The sequence below is a fragment of the Rhinolophus sinicus genome, chromosome 9 (assembly GCF_057876585.1).
Source record: "Rhinolophus sinicus isolate RSI-liver-muscle chromosome 9, RSI-T2T, whole genome shotgun sequence".
Lineage (NCBI taxonomy): Eukaryota > Metazoa > Chordata > Mammalia > Chiroptera > Rhinolophidae > Rhinolophus > Rhinolophus sinicus.
Window position 1 is genome coordinate 36,253,106 of NC_142509.1, and position 23,474 is coordinate 36,276,579.

Here is a 23,474-nt window from a genome sequence, read left to right on the forward strand (position 1 = left end):
GACCTAATATATGAATTCAGCAAAGTTGTGGGATACGAAATCAACATGCAAAAGCAATGCACAAAGGGGTGGTCGGTTAGCTCAGTTGTTTAGAGCGCGGTGCTCTTAACAACAAGGTTGCCTGTTCGATTCCCACATGGCCCACTGTGAGTTGCACCCTCCACAACTAGATTGAAACAACTACTTGACTTGGAGCTGATGGGTCCTGGAAAAATACACTTAAAAAAAAAAAAAAGCAACGCATAAAGAAAATCAGGAAATTATTTCCATTTACGATAGCATCCAAAAGAATAAACACCTAGGGATAAATTTCACCAGGTGGTAAAAGACTTGTATGCTGAAAACTATAAAACATTGCTGAAAGAAATGAAAGACCTAAATAAATGAAAAGACATCTGTTTTCGTGCACTGGAAGATTTAATATTATTAGAATGCCAACACTCCCCAAAGCAATCTACAGATCCAATGCAATCCTTATCAAAATCCCAATGGTCTTTTTTGTAGTAGAAATGGAAAAACTCATCCTAAAATTCATATGAAATTGAGAGGGATTTTAAATAGTCAAAACAAACTTGAAGACAAAACAAAGTCGGAACACTCACACTTTCCTATACCAAAACTTACTAGAAAAATACAGTGATCAAAATGATGTGACCGTGGCATAGCATAGACAGGTCCATGGAATAGAGTCAGGACTCTAGATATAAACCCATATATCTAGAGTATACTATACAGGTATATTATTTTCAACAAGAATGCCAAGACCATTCAATGGAGAAAGAACAGTCTTTTCAACAAACGCTGCTGGGACACTTGGCTATCCACATGCAAAAGAATGAAGTGGGACCCCTACCTCACACCATAAAGATTAACTCAAATAAATCAAAGACCTAAATATAAGAGCTAAAATTATAAAAGTCTCAGAAGAAAATGTAGGAGCAACAGTTCATGACCTTGGATTTGACAATGGTTTCTTAAATGTGATACCATAAGCACAAGCAATCAAAACAAAAAACAAAAAAAAAAAGATAAACTGAAACTGGATCTCATCAAATTTTTAAAACTTTTGTGCATCAAAGGATACTATGAAGAAAGTGAAAGGACAATCCACAGAATGGGAGACAACTTTTGTAAGTACCATATCTGGTAACGGACTTGTATCCAAAAACTACAAAGAACTCTTACAACTCAACAAGGGACTAGCCCAATTCAAAAGAGGGCAAAGGACTTGAACAGATATTTCTCCAAAGAAGATACACAAATGGCCAACAAGCACATGGAAAGATACTCGACATCACTAGTTATTAGGAAAATGCAAATCAAATCTACCATGAGACACCACCTCAGACCCATGAGGATGGCTAAAAAGAAACAATTAACATGTGTTGGTGAGGGTGTGGAAAAACTGGAACCCTCATACATGGCTGGTGGGCATGGAAAATGGTGTAGTCGCTGTGGAAAACAGTTTGGCGGTTCCTCAAAAAGTTGAACAGAGCTACCATATGAACTCAGCAGTTGCCTCCTTAGGTATACATCCAAGAAAATGAAAACATACATTGACACACAGAAACTTTTACATGAATGTTCCCAGCAGCACTACTCACAATGGCTGAAAGGTAGAAACGACCCAAATGGCCACAAACCGCAAAATCGACAACCAAATTACATCCACACAGGGGAATATCACTCAGTCATAAACAGACGTGAAGCACCAACATGCTACAACGTGCTACAGCCTTGAAATCATGAGGCTCGGCGAGAAGCCAGACACGACAGCCCACGTATTGTGTGATCCCATTTATATGAAATGTCCAGAACGGGCAAATCCATAGTCAGAAAGCAGATTATTGGTTGCCCAGGGATGCTGGGGGATGTTGCCCAAAATGACTTCTTTTTGAGGAGATGAAAATGTTCTAAAATTGGCTGTGGTGATGGTTTCATAACTCTGCGGCTATGCTAACACCCACTAAACTGTACACTTTAAGTGTGTGAATTGTGTGGGGGTGACTTACATCTTGATAAAGGTGTACAAACCAAACCAAACAGGCACAAAAACCAATCCTGCCTCTCGTCCTCACTAAGATTTCAGAGATCGAATGTGGGGGGTGGGAAGGGGCCTCGAGGCACCGCCTGACAGCTACGACACCCGAGCCACCTCTTATTGCCTCTCTGTCACGAGTGTCCTTCCCAATATCCAAAAGCTCAGGTTTCTGCTTATGCAGCAAGATGCTGAGATGCTGGGGACTCGAAGGCGAGCATCTGTTTCCACGGTGACGTGACCACATCGCCAAGGCCACCTTCAGTCGGCTTCCTGAACAGAAAGTGTGCACGTGCTCACACACGCACGCAGGCACAAGGTACTCCCCACAGCCCTGACCTTCCCCAGGGCACAAAGATATGCTATGTGTCTGTGACCCAGAGCCACTAGTCTCCTTCAGGAAAAGAAAAAAGAAGCCCCTGATTGAGGCCCCAGATGGAGGCCCCGTCCCTCACTCCTTAAAGGAGCTCCTAGAATGTGGCCCAGATTCCATAATGAAAGCAGCAACCATTTCCGGGACACTTTCTCAGTCAGCGTCCACCTCTTCCAGTCACTTCATTAATTAGTGGTTGTGCTAAGCGCTGTGCCTGTTCTTTCCCCTTTTGTTATTGCAACGACCCCTGGAGGCACGACTCTTACCCCCAATTTACAGATGGGAAGGTGGAGGCCACGAGAGGTGGAGTCACCTGTCCGAGGTTACTGTCACTAAGTGGCAGGACCAGGATTTGAACTCAGCACCTGTTTGATGCCAGGGCCTGCTGGCCCACATCATGTGCTCCTGAAGGAAAACACCTCAGCACACAGTAGGTGCTCGATAAATACAGAGTGCCAAAAAATGTACAAACATTTTAAAAAAGAAAAAAAAACTGTATTAAGATTGTAATACAACGAATGACGCTAGCGTTCAGTTGATTAACGCTGTCTTCTGAGTGAACATCATACTACGCATTGCTATGTAATTCAATTCAACTTCAAAAAGTAACACACAGATAACATTGCTTAAAGTGCGTATACATTTTTTTGGCACCCCTGGTATTTACAGGGCAAATAAGTGCATTCTAGTTCCAACTCTATGACCAACTCCCTCTCATCCTGGACAGTTGCTTTCCTCTGAACTCAGTTTCCAAAACTCTAAGTGGGGAGGGGGCTACCTATCTGCCTAAGCCTTGGTATGATGGTTCAAGTACTGCAGCAAACTGGTGTCCACTCGGACCCTCGGATAGTGACCTTATTTGGAACTAGTCTTTGCAAATGTAATGAGTTAAGGTGAGGTCCTACTGGATTAGGGTGGGCCTAATAAAAAGAGGAAACAGAGACACAGACACAGAGAGAGAGGACGGCACAGTGACGATGGAGACAGAGACTGGAGTGATGCAGCCACCAGCCAAGGAACGCCGGGGTGGACCAGAGGCTGGAGGAGGAAAGGCAGAAGCCTGTCCTGGAGCCTTCAGAGGGAGCGAGGCCATGCTGACCCCTTGATCTCAGACTCCCAGCCTCCGGAGCTGCGTGGGAAGACGTTTCTGCTGCATTAAGTTACCCGGTTCATGGCACTTTGTCATGAACACATTTGGGGTGCTGGGCGGCTCAGCGAGAAGAGGGTGTGCAGGTGTGAAGGCCAGGGCCACGTGGAGTCTCTTAGGGCTGAGGAGGGGTGCCCAGCCTGCCAGGGAGCCAAGGGTGGGGAAGGGACAGGCAACCGGAGAGGGAGCAGGGTGGGGAGGGTCCCTTGCACTTGGCCTCAGGGGCTGCACAGAAGTCCCCTGTCCACTCAGGTGACCTCAGTCTGAGTCGTTCTGAGACTCCCCTCCCGGGAAAGCCAGCATGGCCACCGCAGCAGCTCTCTCGGCGGCTCCAGGGGCATCTGTCCTGCCTCCTCCAGGTCCCACTGGCCCCAGGAGCTCCTTGGCTTGTGGCCGTGTCCCTCCAGTCTCTGCCTCCATCATCACATGGCCAACTTCCTGTCTCTCTCTGTCCTCTTCTTATAAGGACATCAGTCATCCGATTTAGGGCTTACCCTAAATCCGGAATGATCTTATTTCAAGATCCTTAACTAAGTACATCTTCAAAGACCCTATTTCCAAATAAGGTCACAGTCTGAGGTTCTGGGTGGACCTGAATTTTGGGGGGAAACTAGTCAACCAGCTGGGTGAGCGCCCACCATCACCTCCTGTGGGTGAGCTTCTGTCTGCCTGTGGGAAAAATGGGAACGGCCCCCTATGATCCCACACCTGCCAGACAGGTGAGCCCCTCGCCACCTCCCGCCCAGCCCCCACCCTCAGCCCCACTGCAGAGCCAAGCCCTCAGCCACACAGCCTTTTGCAAGCAGCACATTTGCTGGCATGCAGCTGAGCACACTGACCCTGGCCTGGCCACCTGCAAGGTGACCTCATGCAGATAGGTGTGTGTGAGGTGAGGAGTAGGGTAGAGCTGTGTGGGGGCAGGGGAGGGTACAGGGGCTTTGGAGGCTTTTGGGGGGCTGTTGGAGGCATCCTGCTCCATCCCTCAATAGCTGTGACTTCAGAGAAGGTAAGAGCTAGGGTGGACTAGGAGATCTCCAAGCACCGTGGAAGAGGCAGCCAGCCACACCTGCAGACAAAGCCTGGTTGCAAAGAGCCTGCTGTGCATCCTCGGGCAAGTTCCTTGACATCTCTGAGCCTCAAATTCTCATCTGTAAGATGGGGACAAATAATACCACCTCTACAGGTATGATGAGGTATGGTGAGGATTAAAGCAGGTGACCTACGTCAGGCCCTTGGCACTCAGGCTACCATCATTCCTTGTGGGGCCGATGGCTACAGTCACTCACAGGAGATGGATAGAGCTGGCTGCTCAGGGATACAAGGGTCACAACTAGCAGTGGCAGAGCCGCTGGGACCCAGACTGGCCCCATGTGGTATCGCCACATAGCACTTTGGTACCTCTACACAGCAGGTGTTTAGTTAAAGATTGGGCAGGTGAACACATGGATTCTGGTCCTTCCAAGCCTGGGCACCTCCCTCAGCTTAGGAGCTGGCAGCCCTGAGGGCTAACCCCTGGCTCCCCACCAGCGATGACATGAGGGGGCAGGTCTTCCCAGCACAGCTGTGACTGTCCGTCCCACCACTTAGGACCAAGCTCTCTCTGCCAGCCATTCCTGTAAGCTATGCCATGGTGCCTCTTGTGGAGATGGCAGACGAGCAGCAGAGACAGGCCCGGCTCCCCAGGGGCACTCACACCTGACCCATGAGCCCTGTCTACTGTGTCTGCAAGGGCTGGGTGGGAAACCCTGCCCTCTCCCTCCCCAGGACCTGGGGCACCTGAGGCCCGGTGCAGAGAAAGCACAGACCTGATGAAGTCAGGACCCTTCAAACGCAGGAGGCTCCCAGGGTGGTTGGGTGGAGGAGCATCCCCGCCAGAAACGCTGGGGCTGATGGAGAGGGTCAGACGGGCGAAGACCAAAAACCCCCACAGCGGCCGCTCTCAGAGCTGTCCAGGGTCCTGACCAAGAGCCTCTGACGGCTTATTCTGAGTTAAGCATTTGCTGGGCCGCTCCTAGGGTGGAAGGAAGGCTCTCTCCCAGCCAGGCCCACTTTGTTTGTTTGTTTGTTGTTTAAACCTTCAACAACACGTATATTGAGCACTGGTGAGGCACTGTATGAGGCATTTGGCACGTGAGCTCATGCCATCTTGTTCACAGCCTCACCGAGGAGGCCGGTGGTTCAGAAGGCAGGACCGTTCTTAGCTGCAAGCCCAGCTGGTCAATGAGACCAGTGGGAAATGAACTAACGTCTTGATCTTCTTCCCACAAAATGGAGCTGCTGCCTTTGTGGCGAGCCAGCCGCCACGAGTCGAACGGTTCCTGACGTTTTTGTCCTGCGCTCCCTAAGCCTTTCCCGGGAAGAAGCCCCTGATCAAACATCTGCTGAGTTACTTGAACACTCGGGCTGTAAAGATAAACTCCCATATTGCTCATAATATCACGTCCCCACAAATTCACCGGCAAACCGGGAATAATATAAGGCTGAAATGTTTTTTGATGACCATCATCATCCTGCCATGATAACAAATTACTACTTTGCTGTGGGGCGTGAGACTGACCGATACCTTGCAGGCTTGTACTCGTACTTTGCATCGGCCAATTAGATGGCCAATGTTGCGCAGATATGCAAGACACATCGGCTCCAGTATCTAAAAGCCCTTGAAAATCTTTCCCAGCAATCTTAAGCTGTAAAACAGGTTGATCTTTCTTTATTTCTTGAACCCAATACACATCCGAGGAACCAAAGCCTCGATCTCCTCGTTTTTGGTCTTGTCTACTTTTCTTTATTTTTATCCTAGGCAAAATTATTAATTGGGCAATCCGAGTTTTAGAGGGAATATTGGAAATAGTCAGGGGTGAATGAACCATAATCTTAATTTCTCCAGTAAAATCCTCATCAATAACTCCCGGGGAAACTTGAATTTCCTTCATGGTTGTACTACTTCTCCCTAATAAAAGCCCAACGGTTTTTGGCGGCAGCGGCCCAAAAACCCCTGTGGGTAGGGCTTGGGGCCCGAGGCAGGTGAGACAAATGTGGGAGCAGGAGCAGGGGAGGTGGGCCTCGAGAGGCAGGCAGATATCAGTGGAGTGTACACAGGTAACCCTGAGCTCACAGGAGGTACCACGTAGGAGCCCATGGAATGTCTTGCATTAATTAGAGTCATAAGGACAGATGTTAAAAAACAAACAAACAAACAAACAAATAAAAAAACCACCTTAAAAGAGGAGGTGAAGATGGCAGATGTTTTTGAAGAGCCCAGAGTTAGAGGTGAATAAATGCTCCAAAGAGCTTTGGCTAGCCTAGAAGACGAAAGCCAGTCCCCCAGGATCTCGGAGCCCCCCCGCCCTAGCAGGCCACGTGGAGCCGAGGGGCTGCCTGCTGTGGTCTGGGGCTCCCCTGGCTTGAATGGGAATTAGAGATGCCACAGGAAAAACAGTGGCTTTGACAGATCAGCCTCGTCCTCGAACAGGCTGAGCAATTTCCAGGGTGCTCAGAGCTGGGGGCGGGGGGTGCGGGGGGTGGATGCCTCTTCTCTCCCGGCTCTCTAGGAATAATTATGGGGTAAGTGGTTCAAGAGGGAATTGAGTGGTGCGTCTGAAGCAGCTTGGAGCAAACAGCCCCCCAGAGAGGCTGAGTTTGCCTTCTGTTCTCGTCTCAGTCAAGCTCCCATGTTGAGAACCTGGTCAAACCCCAGCAGCTCCATCGAGCTCCTGCCAGGAGGGAGCCAGGGGCCGGAGCTGTGCAGGGAGCTCATAACTAACTCCCGGGACCTGGGCTGAAGGGTGGGAGCACCAAGCAAACCCAGGCCTGGAGGTGGAGGCCCTGCCGGCGCAGGCTCTCCCTGCCCTGACGGCACCAAAGGACAACCCTGAGACTGGCGGGGGCAGCACGGCCAGAGGCTGGACTGAAGCATCCACGTGCCCAAAGGAGCCAGAGCTGAGCCGGGAGCAGATTCATAATCAGACCTTCAACTGGGAGGGAAGTTGCCAGGCCGGGCAAAGGGCTGGGGCACTGGGGATGAGCAAGAGGCTGGCAGGGAAGCTGAGATGGGGGCCACTGAGCCCAGTGATTGGGTGCAGTGGGCATGTCTGGGCCACAGTCAGACCGATCTGGGGCTCCAGGCCCCATGTTCCAGGTTAGACAGGCACGGAGTAGGAGGCCAGCAATGTCTGGGCTGCGGTGGGTGGTGTCCTCTGCCCTGTCACAGGAAGCTGTCATCCTCAGACTCACTCGTGAATCTGTAAATCAGCCACGACGCTGCCACTGCTGTTTCACAGGCAGCCCAGGTTAGTGAGGAAAGTGTGGCCCTAGAGCTGGGAGGCAGGCTGTGTGCTCCCGGACAAGTCATTAACTTGCCTACATCTCGCACCTCCCTGTCTGTCGAATGGGTTGTTACGGATTGAATTTCTCTAACCCCTCACAAATTCCTACAGGTGAAGCTCTAACCTCCAATGTGATGTGATTAAGGGGTCAGGCCTTTGGGGGGTGGTTAGATCACGAGGGCAGCACCCCCCTGATGGGATTAGTGTTCTTACAAAAAGAGACCCCGAGAGCGCCCTCACCCCTTCTGCCATGTCAGACACAGTGAGAAGACGGCCGTCTGCAAGCCAGGAGGGGGCCCGCACCAGACACTGCATCTGTCAGGGCCTTGGTCTCGAGCTACCCGGCCTCCAGAACTGTGAGAATGTCTGTTGTCTAAGGGCCCCAGTCCGTGGTGTTTTGTTACAGCAGCCTGAGCCGAGCACGCATGGGGATAATATCTGGATCAGTGAGACGACGGGTATTCAGTGCCGTGAGTACGGCACTGGAGCGACCATCCAATGCCACAAACAGCCACTGAGCACCACCGTATGCCAGTGCCATGCTTGCCAGCCAGACTCCCGTGCAATTCAGACAGTTACCAGGAGCCCGCGGGCCAGACACGGTGCTGTGAGGGCCCCAACGCCACCCCATCCCACCCCACGCGGGTGTCGAGAGCCCCACAACCCACCTGTATCATGTACAGCTGGGCAATGCGGTACTCCTCCACGGTCATCGGCAGAGGAATCCGATATTCCTTTATAATCATCTTGGAGTCCAAGCCTTCCCGTCGATGGGGAACTGCGCGTTGGGACTTCTAGGCGAGGTTCCTTAAATAACCATGACAGAATTCACCAAGGACCCCTGAGAGAAAGACAGAGCACAAGAGAGTCACTTTCCGCAAAGGCTGGTGGGTTCAAGAGCACGGGGTGGGGGGCCCACCATGTGACCGTGAGCAAGTTCCCTCGCCCCCCCGGCCTCCATTTTCCTGTTTGCTAAGCAGTTCTGCAGAGGACGCCGTAAACTCTCTGCCACAGGGAAATAAAGAATTGTTATTCTCCTAGTGAGGGCCGGCCAGTGTGTGTGTGGGGGGCATCACATCTCCTAAGAGCAAACAGCGCCATGCTCTTGTTTTACATGCAGGTCTAATGAGCCCCAGCCTCAGTTTCCCCAGTCCGGGGCAGCAGCTGGGGGCTGGCTCGGTGACGGCAACCAGTAACGACGGCTGGCCATGGGAGAGAAGGTGGGACAAGCAAAGTTGAAAAGTTGATGTGAGAAATGTAAGCATGCGCAGTCTGGCACACTACGGTGCCGGGTACTCTGCTCCTGTCACTCGGTGCAGATGGCGTCACTGCTGCCTGAAAGAAGATTCTGAGTCACCCAAAAGGGGGGATCTTAAGTATGGTTTCAGTCCAATCCAACAACAGCTATTATCACCTTATTCTACCGCCGACACTGGGCTAAGTCTAGGAGGTACAAGAAAGAAATGAGATAAATGGGTAGACTGCGTAGAATGTGAATTACGTCTCAATCAAGCCATTTAAAAAATAAACAATGTACTCATCGTAGCTTCAACTTGAGATGGCACAGAATATATACGATGAGCATTTACACCTCAAGCCATCAATATTTTTTTTACTGTAATTCTTGAAGGAGGCATGCTCCCAGTGATCTGGAAAATAAAGTCACCCATCATAATCTGTCCTCTAGCTGGTGGGGGCTTCGCTGTAAATATATTTGGTTAATGGCTCCCACCTCCCGAGAGATTACATGCTATTAACTGGAAGCTGGGTGAAGGGTTCCAAGACAGGTAGTGGCAGAATCAGAATCGCTTTTTATATTTCGGGAAGACAGTAGTCGGTGAGGGTTCACAGCCATCAGAGGCAGGACACCGGCTTTGTGATGAGCGGGTGCTGAGCAGCCTCCCTGGGCACCGTCTGCACGAGGCCTGCACATCCCCCAGGCACTAATGCATTACTGGATGGCTAACGAGATTGGGGAAATCGAATATACCAGAACTCGGGACAATCGCTACACAGGGCTGAAAGAAATTCTTTAATAAATCACCTAGGAAGAGACAGAGGGTGGGGGACATTATATAAATGGGCCCCCTCTGGGTGGTGGTGCCACATCACTGTCTCCGGGAAGGAGTTTCCCTGTCCATGTGCCACCCACTAATGCCTGTTACTACCCCTCCTGGTTCTGTCCTGTCTCTTCCCTGATCAACCCGAACCCCGAACTTATGACAGGAGTGGCTACGCTCTCCAGAGGTCATGCTCAAGTGCACAGAAATCGTCACTAACCTTCCTTTAAGGTAGGTGGGTCCAGCACAGCGCTGAGAGGGCATGTGGGTTTGGGGCCCCAGCTGAAACTGTCCAGGAGGACAAGAAAGCAGACGCTGTGGGCTGTCCCCACTCGGCTCTGACACCCACCTTCTCCGAGGCCCACAGGTCCCTGCTCAAGTCTGACTGCACGCCAGGATCCGCATTCAAAACCTGACATTGCCTTTCCCAGCAGTGTGACCCCCGCTCCCCGCCCGCAGGACCAGCCGCTGTGCCCATGGAGCCTCCGTCTCTCTGTACATCACATGGGATAATACCACCTGCCGTGTCACTGAGATGAGAGGAGAACACCTGCCAGGGTGGTATTCGTCACTCAGTCCAGAGGGGACTCGGGAAAGGCTTGTGGGTGAGGAGCTGCAAACGACGTGAGCTGGGCTTCGCAGCCTCAGTGGGATTCCGCTCAGCAGAGCAGGTGTGAGGAGGACACGCTCAGGTAGAAGGAACAGCACGAGCAAAAGCCCCAAGGCCGGAACGTGATACACAACTGGAGTGACCTCCCACACTGCACCCCCAGCATCGCCAGGGAGGACGGGACCACGGGGGACATGCCGAGGCCACCTCGCAGCCACTCACCATCAGGCAGGACATGCCCAAGGCTGAGACCAGGCCGTTCCCTGCAGCCAACTGTGACTGCCCACCACGTGCCCATGGAGTTCAGGGCAGGAGCAGGGCGAGAGGAGGGTGACAAGAGACTGTCACCTGCTTCCAGGAAGGCTCTCTCTCTCAGGGGAGAAAAGACATACTCGCCAGACAAGGTGTGACCATAAAGCATGAGTTTCACAACCAGCATTTCCACACTGAAGCAACCATTGTCCTTCCCAGAAGCCTAGGGTTACCCACGTCTACCAGGGCTCCCCTCTGGGAAGCCTTTAGAGCCCTGCATCCCCTCAAGACACTCCTGGCAGAGGCGCAGAACTCAGGAGATGGACAGAAGTGATCTCTGAATGCTGGCCACTCTGGGCGCTGTCTTTCAAGGCGCTCACTCCAAAGGGCCGGCAGTCCGACCTCTCGGCTCATCGAGTCGTAGCGTTTGGTTTCGTTAGGAAAGAACATCAGGCCTATTCCTTTCTAGCTGTGCCCACAGTAGTCAGTTCGGAAATCTATCCTGACTTCCCGTTGAGGATGGTAGAGAAGGAGCATTTCTGTTCTACTGTCCTCCCTCGAGAACAAATCAAACTACTGAAGATCAAGAGAAGTCAGCACGGCTGACGAAACGAGGACATCGCTATGCCCCAAACACACCCGGGAGGACACCAGCCGGATACCGTGAAGCCTGCTCTGGGAGGAAAGAACAGGCCGAGAGCTGACAGGGGCCCCAACCCCAAATAAACCCCACCTCCTGAAGGGCACGGCCACGTTCCTCCGTGGGAATGATGAAATCTTGAGCTGTGGAGGCCCCCCCGAGGGAGGAGAGGCATCTCCCTGCTTTTTAACTTTTTATTGAAGTGTCACACACGTATAAAAAAGGGCACAGATCAAAAGCAGAGATGTGTTTTCACAAAGTGAACACACCCATATATGGCCAGCACCCAGATCAAGACACAGAAAATGAGCGACCTCAGAAGCCCCCTGTGCTCCCTCCTAGTCACATCTCCCCATCCTCGAACAACCCCTGTCCTGCCTTCCACCTGTTTTTGTCCTTGATATTAGGTTGAGGCCTATGAATTGCCAATATCAGATTGTCTTTCACCTGCAGAACGAGCAGCTTCATACGGAATCATACTGTGTGCGCTCCTTTGTTTCTGGATTCTTTCGATCAAACTTATGGTCCTGGGATTCCTCCAAGTTGTTGCTCATGGTTGTACAGTGTTCATTCTCATTGCTGTCTAGCATTTCATTGGGTGGAAATACTACAGTTGACTTAACTGTGCCCTTGTTGATGGGCCCTCGCTGCTGTGAACAATTTAGTCCGTGCAGAGACGCGAGTTTACATTGCGGAATGGAAGCAGAGTAAGAGCTACCAGAAAAAGCACACCAACGGGCCATTTCTATGACAGAAGCTGGTTTTCCCACTAAGGGAGATGCTGGGAGTGAAGTGAGGCTTGGGAGGGGGGAGAGGGCATAGCAAGGGGCTGGTCATAATGCAGAGTCAAAGGGCTAAAGAGCCATGACGTGAACTCTGACAGCTGAGAGATGGGATTCCAGGGCACAGGATAAACAACAGCTCTGGGAACAGAGTCTTCCAGAAAATAAATAAGCCCAAACTGCAACTGCAGACTGCTCCAAATCACTCCCTACATTTTCCACACACTGTTATTTAGAATAATAATCAGAAAGGAACCCACATGGGTCCTATGAATTAAGAGCGGGGGACAAATGAAGAACATACATCACAAGAGGAATCATCCAGAGAAATACAGAAAGACTTCAGAAAAATAGTTCTCCATCAACTCGGAGAAGTTAAAGATATCTCTTTAAAGAGTCTCTTAAAAACTAGTGGGGGCAAAGAGATGGAAGAAAGGAAATACAGAAACTTTAAAAAGAAATTATTGGACAATAGAGATGAAAGCTGACAGGTGAGCTAGCGGAGCTCAGGGGAAAAACAGGAAAGAAAAATAAATACGTCACATATTTTTTTAAACACCATATTATAAGCAATGAATAAACAGACAAAGCACAGCGTGACTAGAGAGGTGGTGAGCAGGCTCAAGGAAATCACACAAGATTAAATGGAGAAGGCTAATAAGACAAAATGACAGGTATAGGAGGCAAAAGGAAACCCAATATACACATAATCGGTGTGATTCTTTAAAAAAAAAAAAAAGATCCTGGAACGAGAGAAAAAAATATTCCACTATAGAATGGAAAAATCCTCTGAAATAAAAAAAGACTTGGCCCTACAGATTAACTGCCGTTCTGTAGCCCAGGGAAAGCTGATGGTGTAATGAACACCAAGACATCCGTAAAAAGTTACTGAACTTATAGGATAAAGAAAGAACCAGATAATTAGTGGGCATAGGGAGATGGATTGAGGAGAATCGGAGTCCTCCATAGCAGCACAATTTCAGAAAACAGTGGCACCAGATTCTACAAAGTTCTAAGAGAAAGAAATTATGAACCAGAAGTTTGTATCCAGCTAAACTGTCCTCTGAGCATAATGTTAATAGATAAACTGAAACATGACTTTACAAGTAGGAGCTTAGATATCGATAAGGTCTTTAAAAAAATTATCTGATGCTAACATCCTACCAACCAAAAGATAAACCCAAGTAAGTTCCTCAAGGCCGGATGGCTCAGTGGGTTAGAGCGCGAGCTCTCAACAACAGGGTTGCTGGTTCAATTCCCGCATGGAATGGTGGGCTGCGCCCCCTGCAACTAAGACTGAAAACAGCAACTGGACCTGGAGCTGAGTTGCGCCCTCCACAACTTGGAGCTGATGGGCCCAGAGAAACACACTGTCCCCCCTCCGCCCCAAACAAAAATTTTTTTTTAAGTTCCTCAATGGAGGAATCTTGGTGAATAATGAATTAATATTTTTGAAATTGGGGCAAATATGATTATTAGATAGAATATAAAAACCTTGACAGTATATACAAATAATAATATAACAAAAACTGAGAGTGGAAGGACAGAGGTGGATGATAATTTCCTCAATTTCCATTGCATGGGAGTTAGCTCGTTATGTATGCATAGGTTAAAAAATTAATGAGGAATAAAAAAAAAATTAATGAGGCATGGCTTGTTGAAGCCCAGGACTTTTTAAGGCAGTGGAACTACTCTGTGTGATACTGTAATGGTGGTTACGTGTCCTTACACATTTGTCAGAGACCAGAGAATGTACAGCACAAAGAATGACACTTAATATAAACTATGGACTTAATATAAACAGGGTCATCAATTGTAACAAATGTACCACTTGGGTGCAGGACGGTGACAGTGGAGAAGGCTGTGTATGTGTAGGGGCTGGATGGATTCGGGAAATCTCTGTACCTCCCTCTCAATTTTGCTGTGAACCTAAAACTACTCTAAAAATAAAGTGTATTCATTTAAAAAGTAATGATTTCAACCGTTTAAGAGCTTTTTTCTCACAGAAAGTAAATTAGAGGTTCCCAGGGCATGAGGAGGTGGAGGAATGAGGAGACGTTGTTTAGCAGTTACACAGTTTCTATTTGGGTGATTAAAAAGTTTTAGAAATGGCAAAGTGGTGATGCTTGTACAACGTTGTAAATGTACTAATGCCACAGACTTGTGCACTTAAAAACGGCCAAAATGGAAGTTTTTATATTATATATTTACCACAATTTAACAAAAATTAATAATGTAAGATTCCAAAACCCATTGAATTGTACATTTTTTTAAATGAATGAATTGCATGGTATGTGGATTATATCTCAATAAAGCTGTTTAAAAAGTTCTTCTCTTTTTCTCCCTTAACTTCAACCTTTTGGGAACTGTTATCACATATGATGAAAAAATGTTTTTCGGAAGTTTAGCAAGTTCGTTTTGCTTTACTGTAGATAAATGCAAATGGATGATTTGTCTTTGGTTAAATTCAAGAAAAATAAAATTTGGTTTTTATGTTTTAAATGCATGTAGAGTATGATCCATTTTTTAAAAAGTCATTATTACGCTGACTGTCTATGTCTGTATAGAGTCTGGCAGAATGTTCACTGGATGCTGGGGAGGGTTTTCTCAGGGTGGTGGCGTGTGGGGCAACTCGTATGTGCACTTTCCTATATGACTGGACTTTTCACAAGGGAGCAGCAGTAGCGTTTGAGCAGCCAGTGCACTGAAGGGCTGATTAGTGCGGTCGTTAAAATCACAGACTCTTGGAGGCAGCCAGAGCTTCCCCGGACTCCGAGCTGTGCCCGTGCGCAAACTGCTTCGTCTCTTTGAGCTCTCAGTTTTATCTTCTATGCAATTCTCACAGAACGCACAAAAATGCTCAGCCCAGTTCCCACCAGCGCTCCGCTAGCAGTCAGCAGGCGCTGCTGTGCTGACAGGGTCTGGAAGGCAGGTGTCAGCCTGGGTACAGCCCAGCGTCCAGGCTGGGCTGCCTCCCCCAGGGGCAGACACTAAAACCACTGCATCAGGGAAAGCGACGACCCAGGGTACCACGTCCGAAGGATGAACGGCGCCTTGGCAGGCGCTTGCTTGGCTTTGCAGCCAGAAGGTGGATGTGGTGGGCATGACAGGGTCCCCTTGCTTTCTTCCTGGCTGAGCCTGAGGCAAGGGGACGTAGGCAGACCCCAGCCCCCTCAGGAGAGAAGGCAGTGTGACTCGTGTATCTGCCTGTCCCCAGAGCCCCCCTCACACAGCAGCTGAACCCGCAGACAATCTTATTATACTCATTCCGGCTGCCTGGGCGCGTGTGAGCCAGACACACATTTCATCTCCAGCCCTGCTGGAGTCGTGATGGGTTAGACAGAATTACATTTTACTGCTTTCCACAGGGCAGCTTCCACAGGGTCCTGGCCCAGCGAGAGGGAGGGAAGAAAAATACAAGTCTCGAGGGGCCCTTTTGCGAGGAAAGGCAGGAAAGGCAACTGAGTGACCACTGCACACAGCCCCCAGCCAGAGAGGACAGGGATGGTCCCTCCGCTGGGCCTCAGATATGGCACCTGGCTGTGGTCTGTAGAAAAGCCTTGGGCTTCCAGAACCCCTGTATTCACAACCCTAGAAAGGACCCCCCAGTCCCCATGTTCATTGTATCGTTGAGAAAACAGTAGGGCCAGACGACATCAGAGTGGAGACCACTTGGCAGGATGACCAGGGAGGCGTGGGGGTTGGGACCAGCCCTGGACAAGGCCCACACTATATCCGCCTGTACCTGGAGCCCTGGCCTAGACGTGGGAATGAGGCCACCCTCCCATCCTCAGGCAGCGTGCCCAGCCAGAGCCCACACGGGAAAGACAGAGGCGAAGCCTGCCGCTGACCGAGAACGTGTGGTTCTGCCCAAGGAGTCAAGTGCCGGAGCCCAAGGTCATCGGGGACTCTCTGGGCATCGTGGGGGCAAGGCACCATCCAGTGACAGAAACAGCTTCGAGCTCAAAGGGGCAGGGTGGCCAGGCGAGAGGGGCTGCGGTGAGCTGGGAGCAGAAGGGTGGGCGGAGAGCACAGGCGTAAGGTCAAATAACTGCTTCGGGCGGAGACCCTGCCTGGGAGGGGAAGCAAGAGAACTGAGTTTATAGAACCGAATCTGTTTCCACAATTAGCTGGCGTTTGACGTCACAGATGGAATTTAGGAGCGATGCCATGTGGAGACAAAGGGGGACGGAATGCGTCCAATGCACTTCAGCTGCATTCTGGCCATTAGGTCTGGAAGCGACTCCGAGCCGAGCCGGGCCAGCAGTCTGCCTAGACGTTTGCAACAGCGGGAGGGCAGCTGGCAGGGAAGGCAGGGGCCACGGGCAGCTTCTGGGGACCCTGGTACATCTGCAACATCCCTGTTGGCTCCCTGGGGTCTCTCCCCCACTTTCTTTAGGAAAGCCCCCTTCTGTCCTCTGTTTCCCCAACCAGCTGGTCACCCATCAGGGGCCGAAGAGTGAGATATTAGAAGAACTTCATTCCCCCCATCAGTATCTAGGGAAAGCAGGCTCCCGATGAATGGGAAGAGGGGGCAACAGGGCTGCAGGCGGGGAAAGGGGCGTTCTTTGTGCCGCAGGCCCAGACACCAGGCCTGGGATAGGGTGTCGGGGGCAGTGTGTGCAGGACGTTAAACATCAGCTGCCTCTGTCCTGTGGGCGTAAAGCAGGAAGTGGGCACATTCCCCAGGAAAGTCTGAGCTGGAAGGAGCTGGCGGAGGGGGGCAAATCTCTGCCCCCAGAGCAGTTTCCCCTTTATCTGTTAGACACTGCACCTCCACCAAGAGGAACTTTGCTCCAGTCCTAACGGTCACTTTATAAATGGGGGGACAACACCTGGATTTTGCCGAGCTGGAGGACGCAGTGCTCGGACCACACCAGCCTCCCACCTTTGCGGGGGGACAGCCTCTCCCTGCACCCGGGCCTGAGCATCGAGGCCCCAAAGCCCTGGGCTCTCCTGCAGTCCCTGACATGCAGGGAAGACCATACATCTCATCGTGTGCACCCGGGTGCCGAGCTGGGGACGACTGCCAAGCCACTGCGGGACTGTCATCGGACCCCACAGGACAGTGGCCACCCAGGGGCACCGCAGAGCCTGCAATGCTGTGCTGAGCTGGGAAGGAGGGATGGTGGGGGCGGAGCCCTTGGGAAACGCTGAGGGTCAAAGGGGTGGGGGCGCTTTTTATCTCTAAGGCACAGAGAGCAAAGCAGGCCGGGGGAGGGTTGGGGCCCTGCTCAGACAAGCCCAGCGAGCTCAGCACCCCCAAAGCTCCAACCTCGCTTGTCAGGAAACGGGGAGCGGAGAGGTGCCTGTGAGACCCAGATCCTCTGAGACAAGCAGGAGGGCCCAGCGGGAACTCACCCCTGCTACTCACTGCCCTCTAAAGGACCCTGCTGGTCACCCCCGGCCTTCCTTCGGGGGTGCTCCCCACACTTTGACACTGGACGCTTAGCTTAGATGTGACAATGGAAACAAATGCAGAGGGACCCCGGCTGGTCGTCTGGTTCTGAGCTGTGGCCTTCTATTCCCGCTTTGTGGTCACCTCCCCTGGGCACCACCACCTGGCCTACGGTCCTGCGTCTGGGCCTTCCAGGAGCTTGCTGGCCTTAGAAGTGAGCACCCCTTTGGGGGCAATGCGCCTAAAGTACTCCTGGGGTGGGGGAGGGCGGACCCCCCACCAGACGCCTGGAGGCTGGCAGGCATCGGGTAGCTGGTGTCGGGCACAGGGCTTGGCTGCAGGTCCTGCCCCAAAGCACCTCTGCTCATCTGTCCCCCAGGGAAACAGAGCTGGGGTTTTCACCCAAACTGGTGATGGGCCCTTGTTCTGATAATGACGATGCGATCATAACATAATAAACGTGACAATCCCAGCTCCTCGGGCCCACCTGGCCTCCAGGTTCTGACAGGACCCCTGGGCGTTTGGCAGCACCCCCAACCCTGCACGTGCACGCCCCACTGGTTATCTCCTATCTTCTCCCAATTTTCCTTCTCTTCAGCTCCTCCAATTCCAACAGTCAAACTCACCAACCCACCGCTCCTGTCACTCCTGTTACCAGGCGTGAACATTTCAGCCCCCATGGGAGGCCGGCCTGCCAACCCCTCAACCTCTCGTGCACTGGGTCCTATTCTTGTCACTTAAGAATCTTTTCCTGCAGTTAACTCTCCCCCAACAATGTTTGTTCCTCTACTGGAGCCCCCACCCCCCAACTGTCAGCACACAAAGGTACAAGAAACAGCTCCCATACTTACAAAAACCAAACAAAAACCCAAAGCGCTCTCTCTCTCTCTCTCTCTCTCTCTCTCTCACACACACCCTTCACTTTTTTGAGGTATAATTGACATATAACATTATATTAGTTTCAGGTGTACAACATAATGATTTGACCCCAAGCTCCCCTAATCCCACTTCTCTCTCGGTACCACCCCATTTCTCTGCTCCCCTTTAGAGCAAAACCCTCTTAAGAGTTTGCCAATCTCTTTTCAACCCGCCCCTCCAGGGAAAGTACACGGGTCCAAGCCACCTGTGACCCCGCGTGGCTAAGCTGGTGGCCAGCTCTCAGACCTTCTATCCCGCCCCTCATTAGCTAATTCCTACATTTAACAAATAGCGATGGAGTATGTGCAGCTGGTAGGCAGACAGCAGGGCCCTCGAAAGGATTGAGGTTCTCCTCTCTGCTCGGCCAACACACCCACCAGCAAATGTTCACGTGGAGCTGGCCGTGTGTAAGAGTCCAGCACTGGGGCTCTGAGCCGTCAAACATCAGGTGCAAATAATGGTATTTTTTTGTCCCCAAACATGTTGGTGTTGTGCAGTCTGCAAGTAGCCCTGTGGGGCTGACCTCAGATCTACAGGGGTACAAACCCATTGTTGGGGCGTTAGGGGGCCAGTATCCCTAGTCCTGCCCCCATACACCCACCCTACTCACGGGGCCCCGGGCTCTGTGCCCTCACAGCGCCTTCTACAAAAGCTACAGCTTTGGGGGCACAGGCCCAGGGCTTTCTAGGTGTCACAATGGAGCATTGAAGCCCGTTAGCTCCGAGTAACTGCCCATAGCGCCTGGTAGCACCTAAAACTGTTTCCTAAACTTGCAGGAGCCCATTAAACCACCAGAGTGCCCTTGAAAGACACAGACTCCAGAGCAAATAAAGGGTCAGAGCCTTAGCCCCACCCCTCCCTGCACCCCAGTTTGTCTTGTATCCTGTGAGGAGGGGGCAGGAGAAAATACACAGTCTGTCCAGTTCCGACTCTCCTGGAGGCCTTCCCAGGATTTCCTCATGCCCTCTACCCCTACACGTGGAAAACCAGACATTCTGCTTGGTCCCTTGGCGTCTAAATCCTTACCATCATTTTACACACTCAGGCGGCATGAATAAATTACGAGTTACTTAATCCTCACAACTGCCTTGAGTTAGCTATATGACCCCCCTTTATCTATTTATTTTATTGAGATGTAATTCACAGACCATACAATTCACCCTCTTAAAGTGTGCCATTTCATGGTTTTCATATATTTACAGAGTTGTGTAACCGCCACCACTATCTAATTCCAGAACATTTTCTCACCCCAACAGGAAACCTCATACCCATTAGCAGTCACACTCTGTTCCCACACCCTCCACCCCCACCCCCTGCCACACGTTAATCTAGTTTCTGTCTCTATGCATTTGCCTGTTCTGGACATTTCTTTAAGTGGGATCATACACTATGTGTCCATTTGTGTCGGGTTCCTTTCACTCAGCATAACGCTTCAAGGTTGACCCTCTTCGTACGTAGTATGTGTCAGTATCTCCTTCCTTTTTATGGCAGAATAATATTCTACTGTGTGGCTATTACGCCCATTTTCATGGCTGAGGAAACTATGGCTCAGTGTCACTAGGGTACGTCATGCCTCTGTCACTCAGTAAGTGCTGGAGTCAGGTTTATCTTTCTGGGCAGCCAGGGTAGAAATAGCTTAAAAACTGAACAATCGTTGTCTGCATTTGTATCGATTTATATAAATATATACCCCTAGTACTGAAAATAGAATTTTATGGTTTACAAATGCCTTTAGCTTCAAACTCTTGCTTTTTCAGATTAACCCTACAAGGTGGAAAAGGCTAGTGTGCCCCATTTTTGGAAGGAATCGAGAATTTACATGGTGCATTCAAGGCCAGAGATATTTATTGATGGACTAATAGTGGCTGCACCCAAATCCAGGTATAACGGGAGTGCGCGAATAGATTTAATGCTTTTTTGCAAAGATGCATGATTTGGAGAAATAATTTTTGCTTTTTTCTTCCGGATTATTTTGTAGTGAGTGCCAACCTTGGAGCAGGGGACAACCCTATGTAAACTCCATCCAAGAGGGATTTCTTGGTTTTATCTTAATGTTTCTGATTGATCTTGGAAATAAAGGTTGATATTTCTTTCAAAGTACAGACTCCCTGGTTCCAGCCCAAATCCACTGCACTGCCGAGGGAGGGGCCTGGAGTTTGTATTTTTAACCCATTCCCTACGTGGCTGGTAAGAACAGAAAAGTACCTCAGGGCCAAAATCTCAACTCCATAACCAAACAAATGAGGCTCTTAAATTCTAGTCTCGACAAGAAATCGTATCCTGGGACCCCTCTGAACTCCATGCCTTATCTGACAGTGTTCACTAAGCCAGATGCCAGGCTCTGCAGTGGGTGCTGGGGTGCGGGGGACCGAGACAGAGCGAGTCCTTGGAGTCTGAAGGCTGCTGGGGAAGACAGGCGTTGTGTGAGGCAGCAAAGACCTGACGGGGAATATTAGTCAGCCTTCAAAAGGAAGGAGATTCTGACGCTGGGCCCTGCCTGCCTCACTACGCACCAGCCAGCTGGGCATAGCGCCCGATTCCAGGCAGCTGCCGTGCCCATGAAATGCTTCGGCACAGCTGTTTCCTTGTCATGACCCAGGCCTCAGTCAAGATGCCACGCTCGCCCGGTCAGTGGCGAAGCCCCATGGCCCTGCCCCAGCCTCCATGCTCTGGAACGATCTGACGCCCTTCCCCACATTGAGGGCGCCCCACCCTGCCTCCCTGGTGACCAGAAGAGTTTTGGGGCCGAGGAAGTGACAGCGAATCTATGGATTCATCTTTTCATGCTCGGCAGATGCTGGCGGCCGGGGGCCGGCTGGCACTTAGTAGGCATTCAAGAGGGCCTGCTTGGCAGACGATGCCCAGACCGTCTGGAGGCAGATGATGCCGCCGAGCTGCCAAAGTGCTCATTACAAACTGCTCGGTTAGCTGTTCCTTGGAGCAGCTGAAGGATCCTCCAGGAATAGCGCACCCACCCTGCCGCGTCCCCAGAATAACAAACCGGCTTCTTAACAGCGTCTGTGACTCAAACTGTTCACGGAGCCAGGCTGGCCTCCCCCCAACAGTGTGTGCAGGGGCATAAACCTCACACAGACTGACAGACAGACAGACAGACAGGCAGGCAGACAGACAGGCAGAGGGCTGCTTGCTGTTACCCACGGCGGGGCGGGGGCCTAAATGACATATGGCCATGACGCTGGGCCAAACGACCTATGGGTGACCGCTCCCCGCCCCTCAGATGTGCCCGGTGCGTTACAGTTTATCACACACAGAAAGTTAATGCTTGGAAGCAGCCAGGGCAAGGCACGAAGAGGAAAGCCCCGAGGGGCTGCATCACTTAACGAGGCCACACAGCTAGTCAAGAGCAGAAGGCACTAGAATCCCCATTCCGTGGTCTGCAATCCAGGGCTTGAGCTGCTGTGCCCTTGGGCAAGCAAGCAAGGGTCCAGGCGCCACAGGCTACCAACAGTTGGGTACAAACACTCAACTCAGAAGGGAGCAGCCGACTAAGCTGGCTGCTGGGCCAAAAGGCCCTGCCAGTGTCCCCAGGGGGAAGTGTGCACATGTGTCCACACAACCTGGCCCAGGCCTTGCTCCATCTCCACGTGAGTGGCCTCCCAGGGCTGCGGGGAACACAACATGCCTGGAATGTTTCCCAGGTCACGGGCTCTTCTTTCCAGGGTTATTAGCTTCCCTTCATCGCCCCGTAAAATCCTCCCACTGATGATGGTACCATCCCTCTCCAGTGAGGGAGAGAGGAAGGAAAGAAAACACAAAGGATACCAAACCGCTGGTCAAACTTGGAAAGCCCCACGAGCGGGTGACTAGGGAAGAGGAGGCATCAGAGGTCGCTGGGCGGCCCAGTTCAGCTGCCCAGGCTGTGCACTGCCCAACTCCTAGCAGCGACAGTCTCATGGCCACCATAGGACTGGCCCCCCCTAGAGCTGGGCAGTGTAGGGAAAGTGCCCCACCGACTCGAGGTCATCGTTTCAAGGTCTCAAGGCCCATCCATCAGGCCCATCCTCGCACGAGCTGCTCTCCGTTCTCAGAAACTGCCCATCAGCAGTAACTCGTGGGGAGGAAGAACTGACCAAGGTCAGACAGAAGTCAAGTTCAAGGGTTTGGCATCTCCTGAGTCATTCTGGGGGCTGGGTTGGAATATAGCTCTAAGCCCAGGACCTAAGAGAGGGGTTAGCCATGTTTTAGGAGCTGAGTCTCATTTATGTCTCCATCACTCTCTCCCTTTCTCCAAATGACTGTCCATTCGTGCCTCTGTCTTTCATCAGCTCTGGAAAATTCTCAGCGATGATCTCTTCGAACGTGGCCTCTGGCTTATTTTTCTCTTTCTGGAATCTAATTAGATGAATGTTAGGTGTTCGCCTCCACATGTCTTATCTTCTCTCCAGTTTCCTCCTCATCCCAGGGTTGTATTCTGGGCCACGTCTTCACCTCTGGCTTCCAGTTACTAACCCTTCCTTCAGTGCTGACAACTCTCCAATAAAAGTTCTGTTTGGTTCTTCTTCAAACCCGTGTCATCGCTTTTCACAGCTTTTTGTTCCCTGCACATATGTCCAGCCTCGCCTTTATTTATTTAAATGCAGTAAACTTAGTTATTTTATCAACACTGCCTAAAGATTGCCAAATCTGAAGTCCTGAGGGCCTGTTTCTGCTGTAAATTGTCCACGCTGGCTCTGGCAGGCTTATCTCCTCTTCTACTCAGTTATTTTTGACTACAAACTGTTCGTTTTCTGTGGGGTTATTTGTAGAAATCCTTCAAGACTTAGGAGAGGGTCTGTTTTTCCTGAAAGGATGTACATTTGCCTCGCCAGCACCTGCGTTTCTACGCATGGTTGTCTGAACCATTTCCTTTTCTTCTCATTCTTCTTTTCTGTTCTTCCTCTCAAATAGATAGTGAGTGTCTTTGTTTCCTGGGG

The 23,474-nt window shown here is 50.9% G+C and overlaps 1 protein-coding gene across 11 annotated transcripts in view; it reads right to left on the bottom strand.

The window, feature by feature from the left end:
• Nucleotides 1-23,474, bottom strand: part of PITPNM2 (phosphatidylinositol transfer protein membrane associated 2) — a 126,876-nt gene that overhangs the window by 26,843 nt on the left and 76,559 nt on the right. For all 11 annotated transcript variants that reach the window (XM_074321080.2, XM_074321084.2, XM_074321075.2 and 8 more), the window contains exon 2: nucleotides 8,549-8,721. In XM_074321080.2, coding sequence (XP_074177181.2) covers nucleotides 8,549-8,626 — 78 coding nt within the window. In that variant the 5' untranslated portion in view covers nucleotides 8,627-8,721. The remainder of the gene's footprint in view (nucleotides 1-8,548; nucleotides 8,722-23,474) is intronic.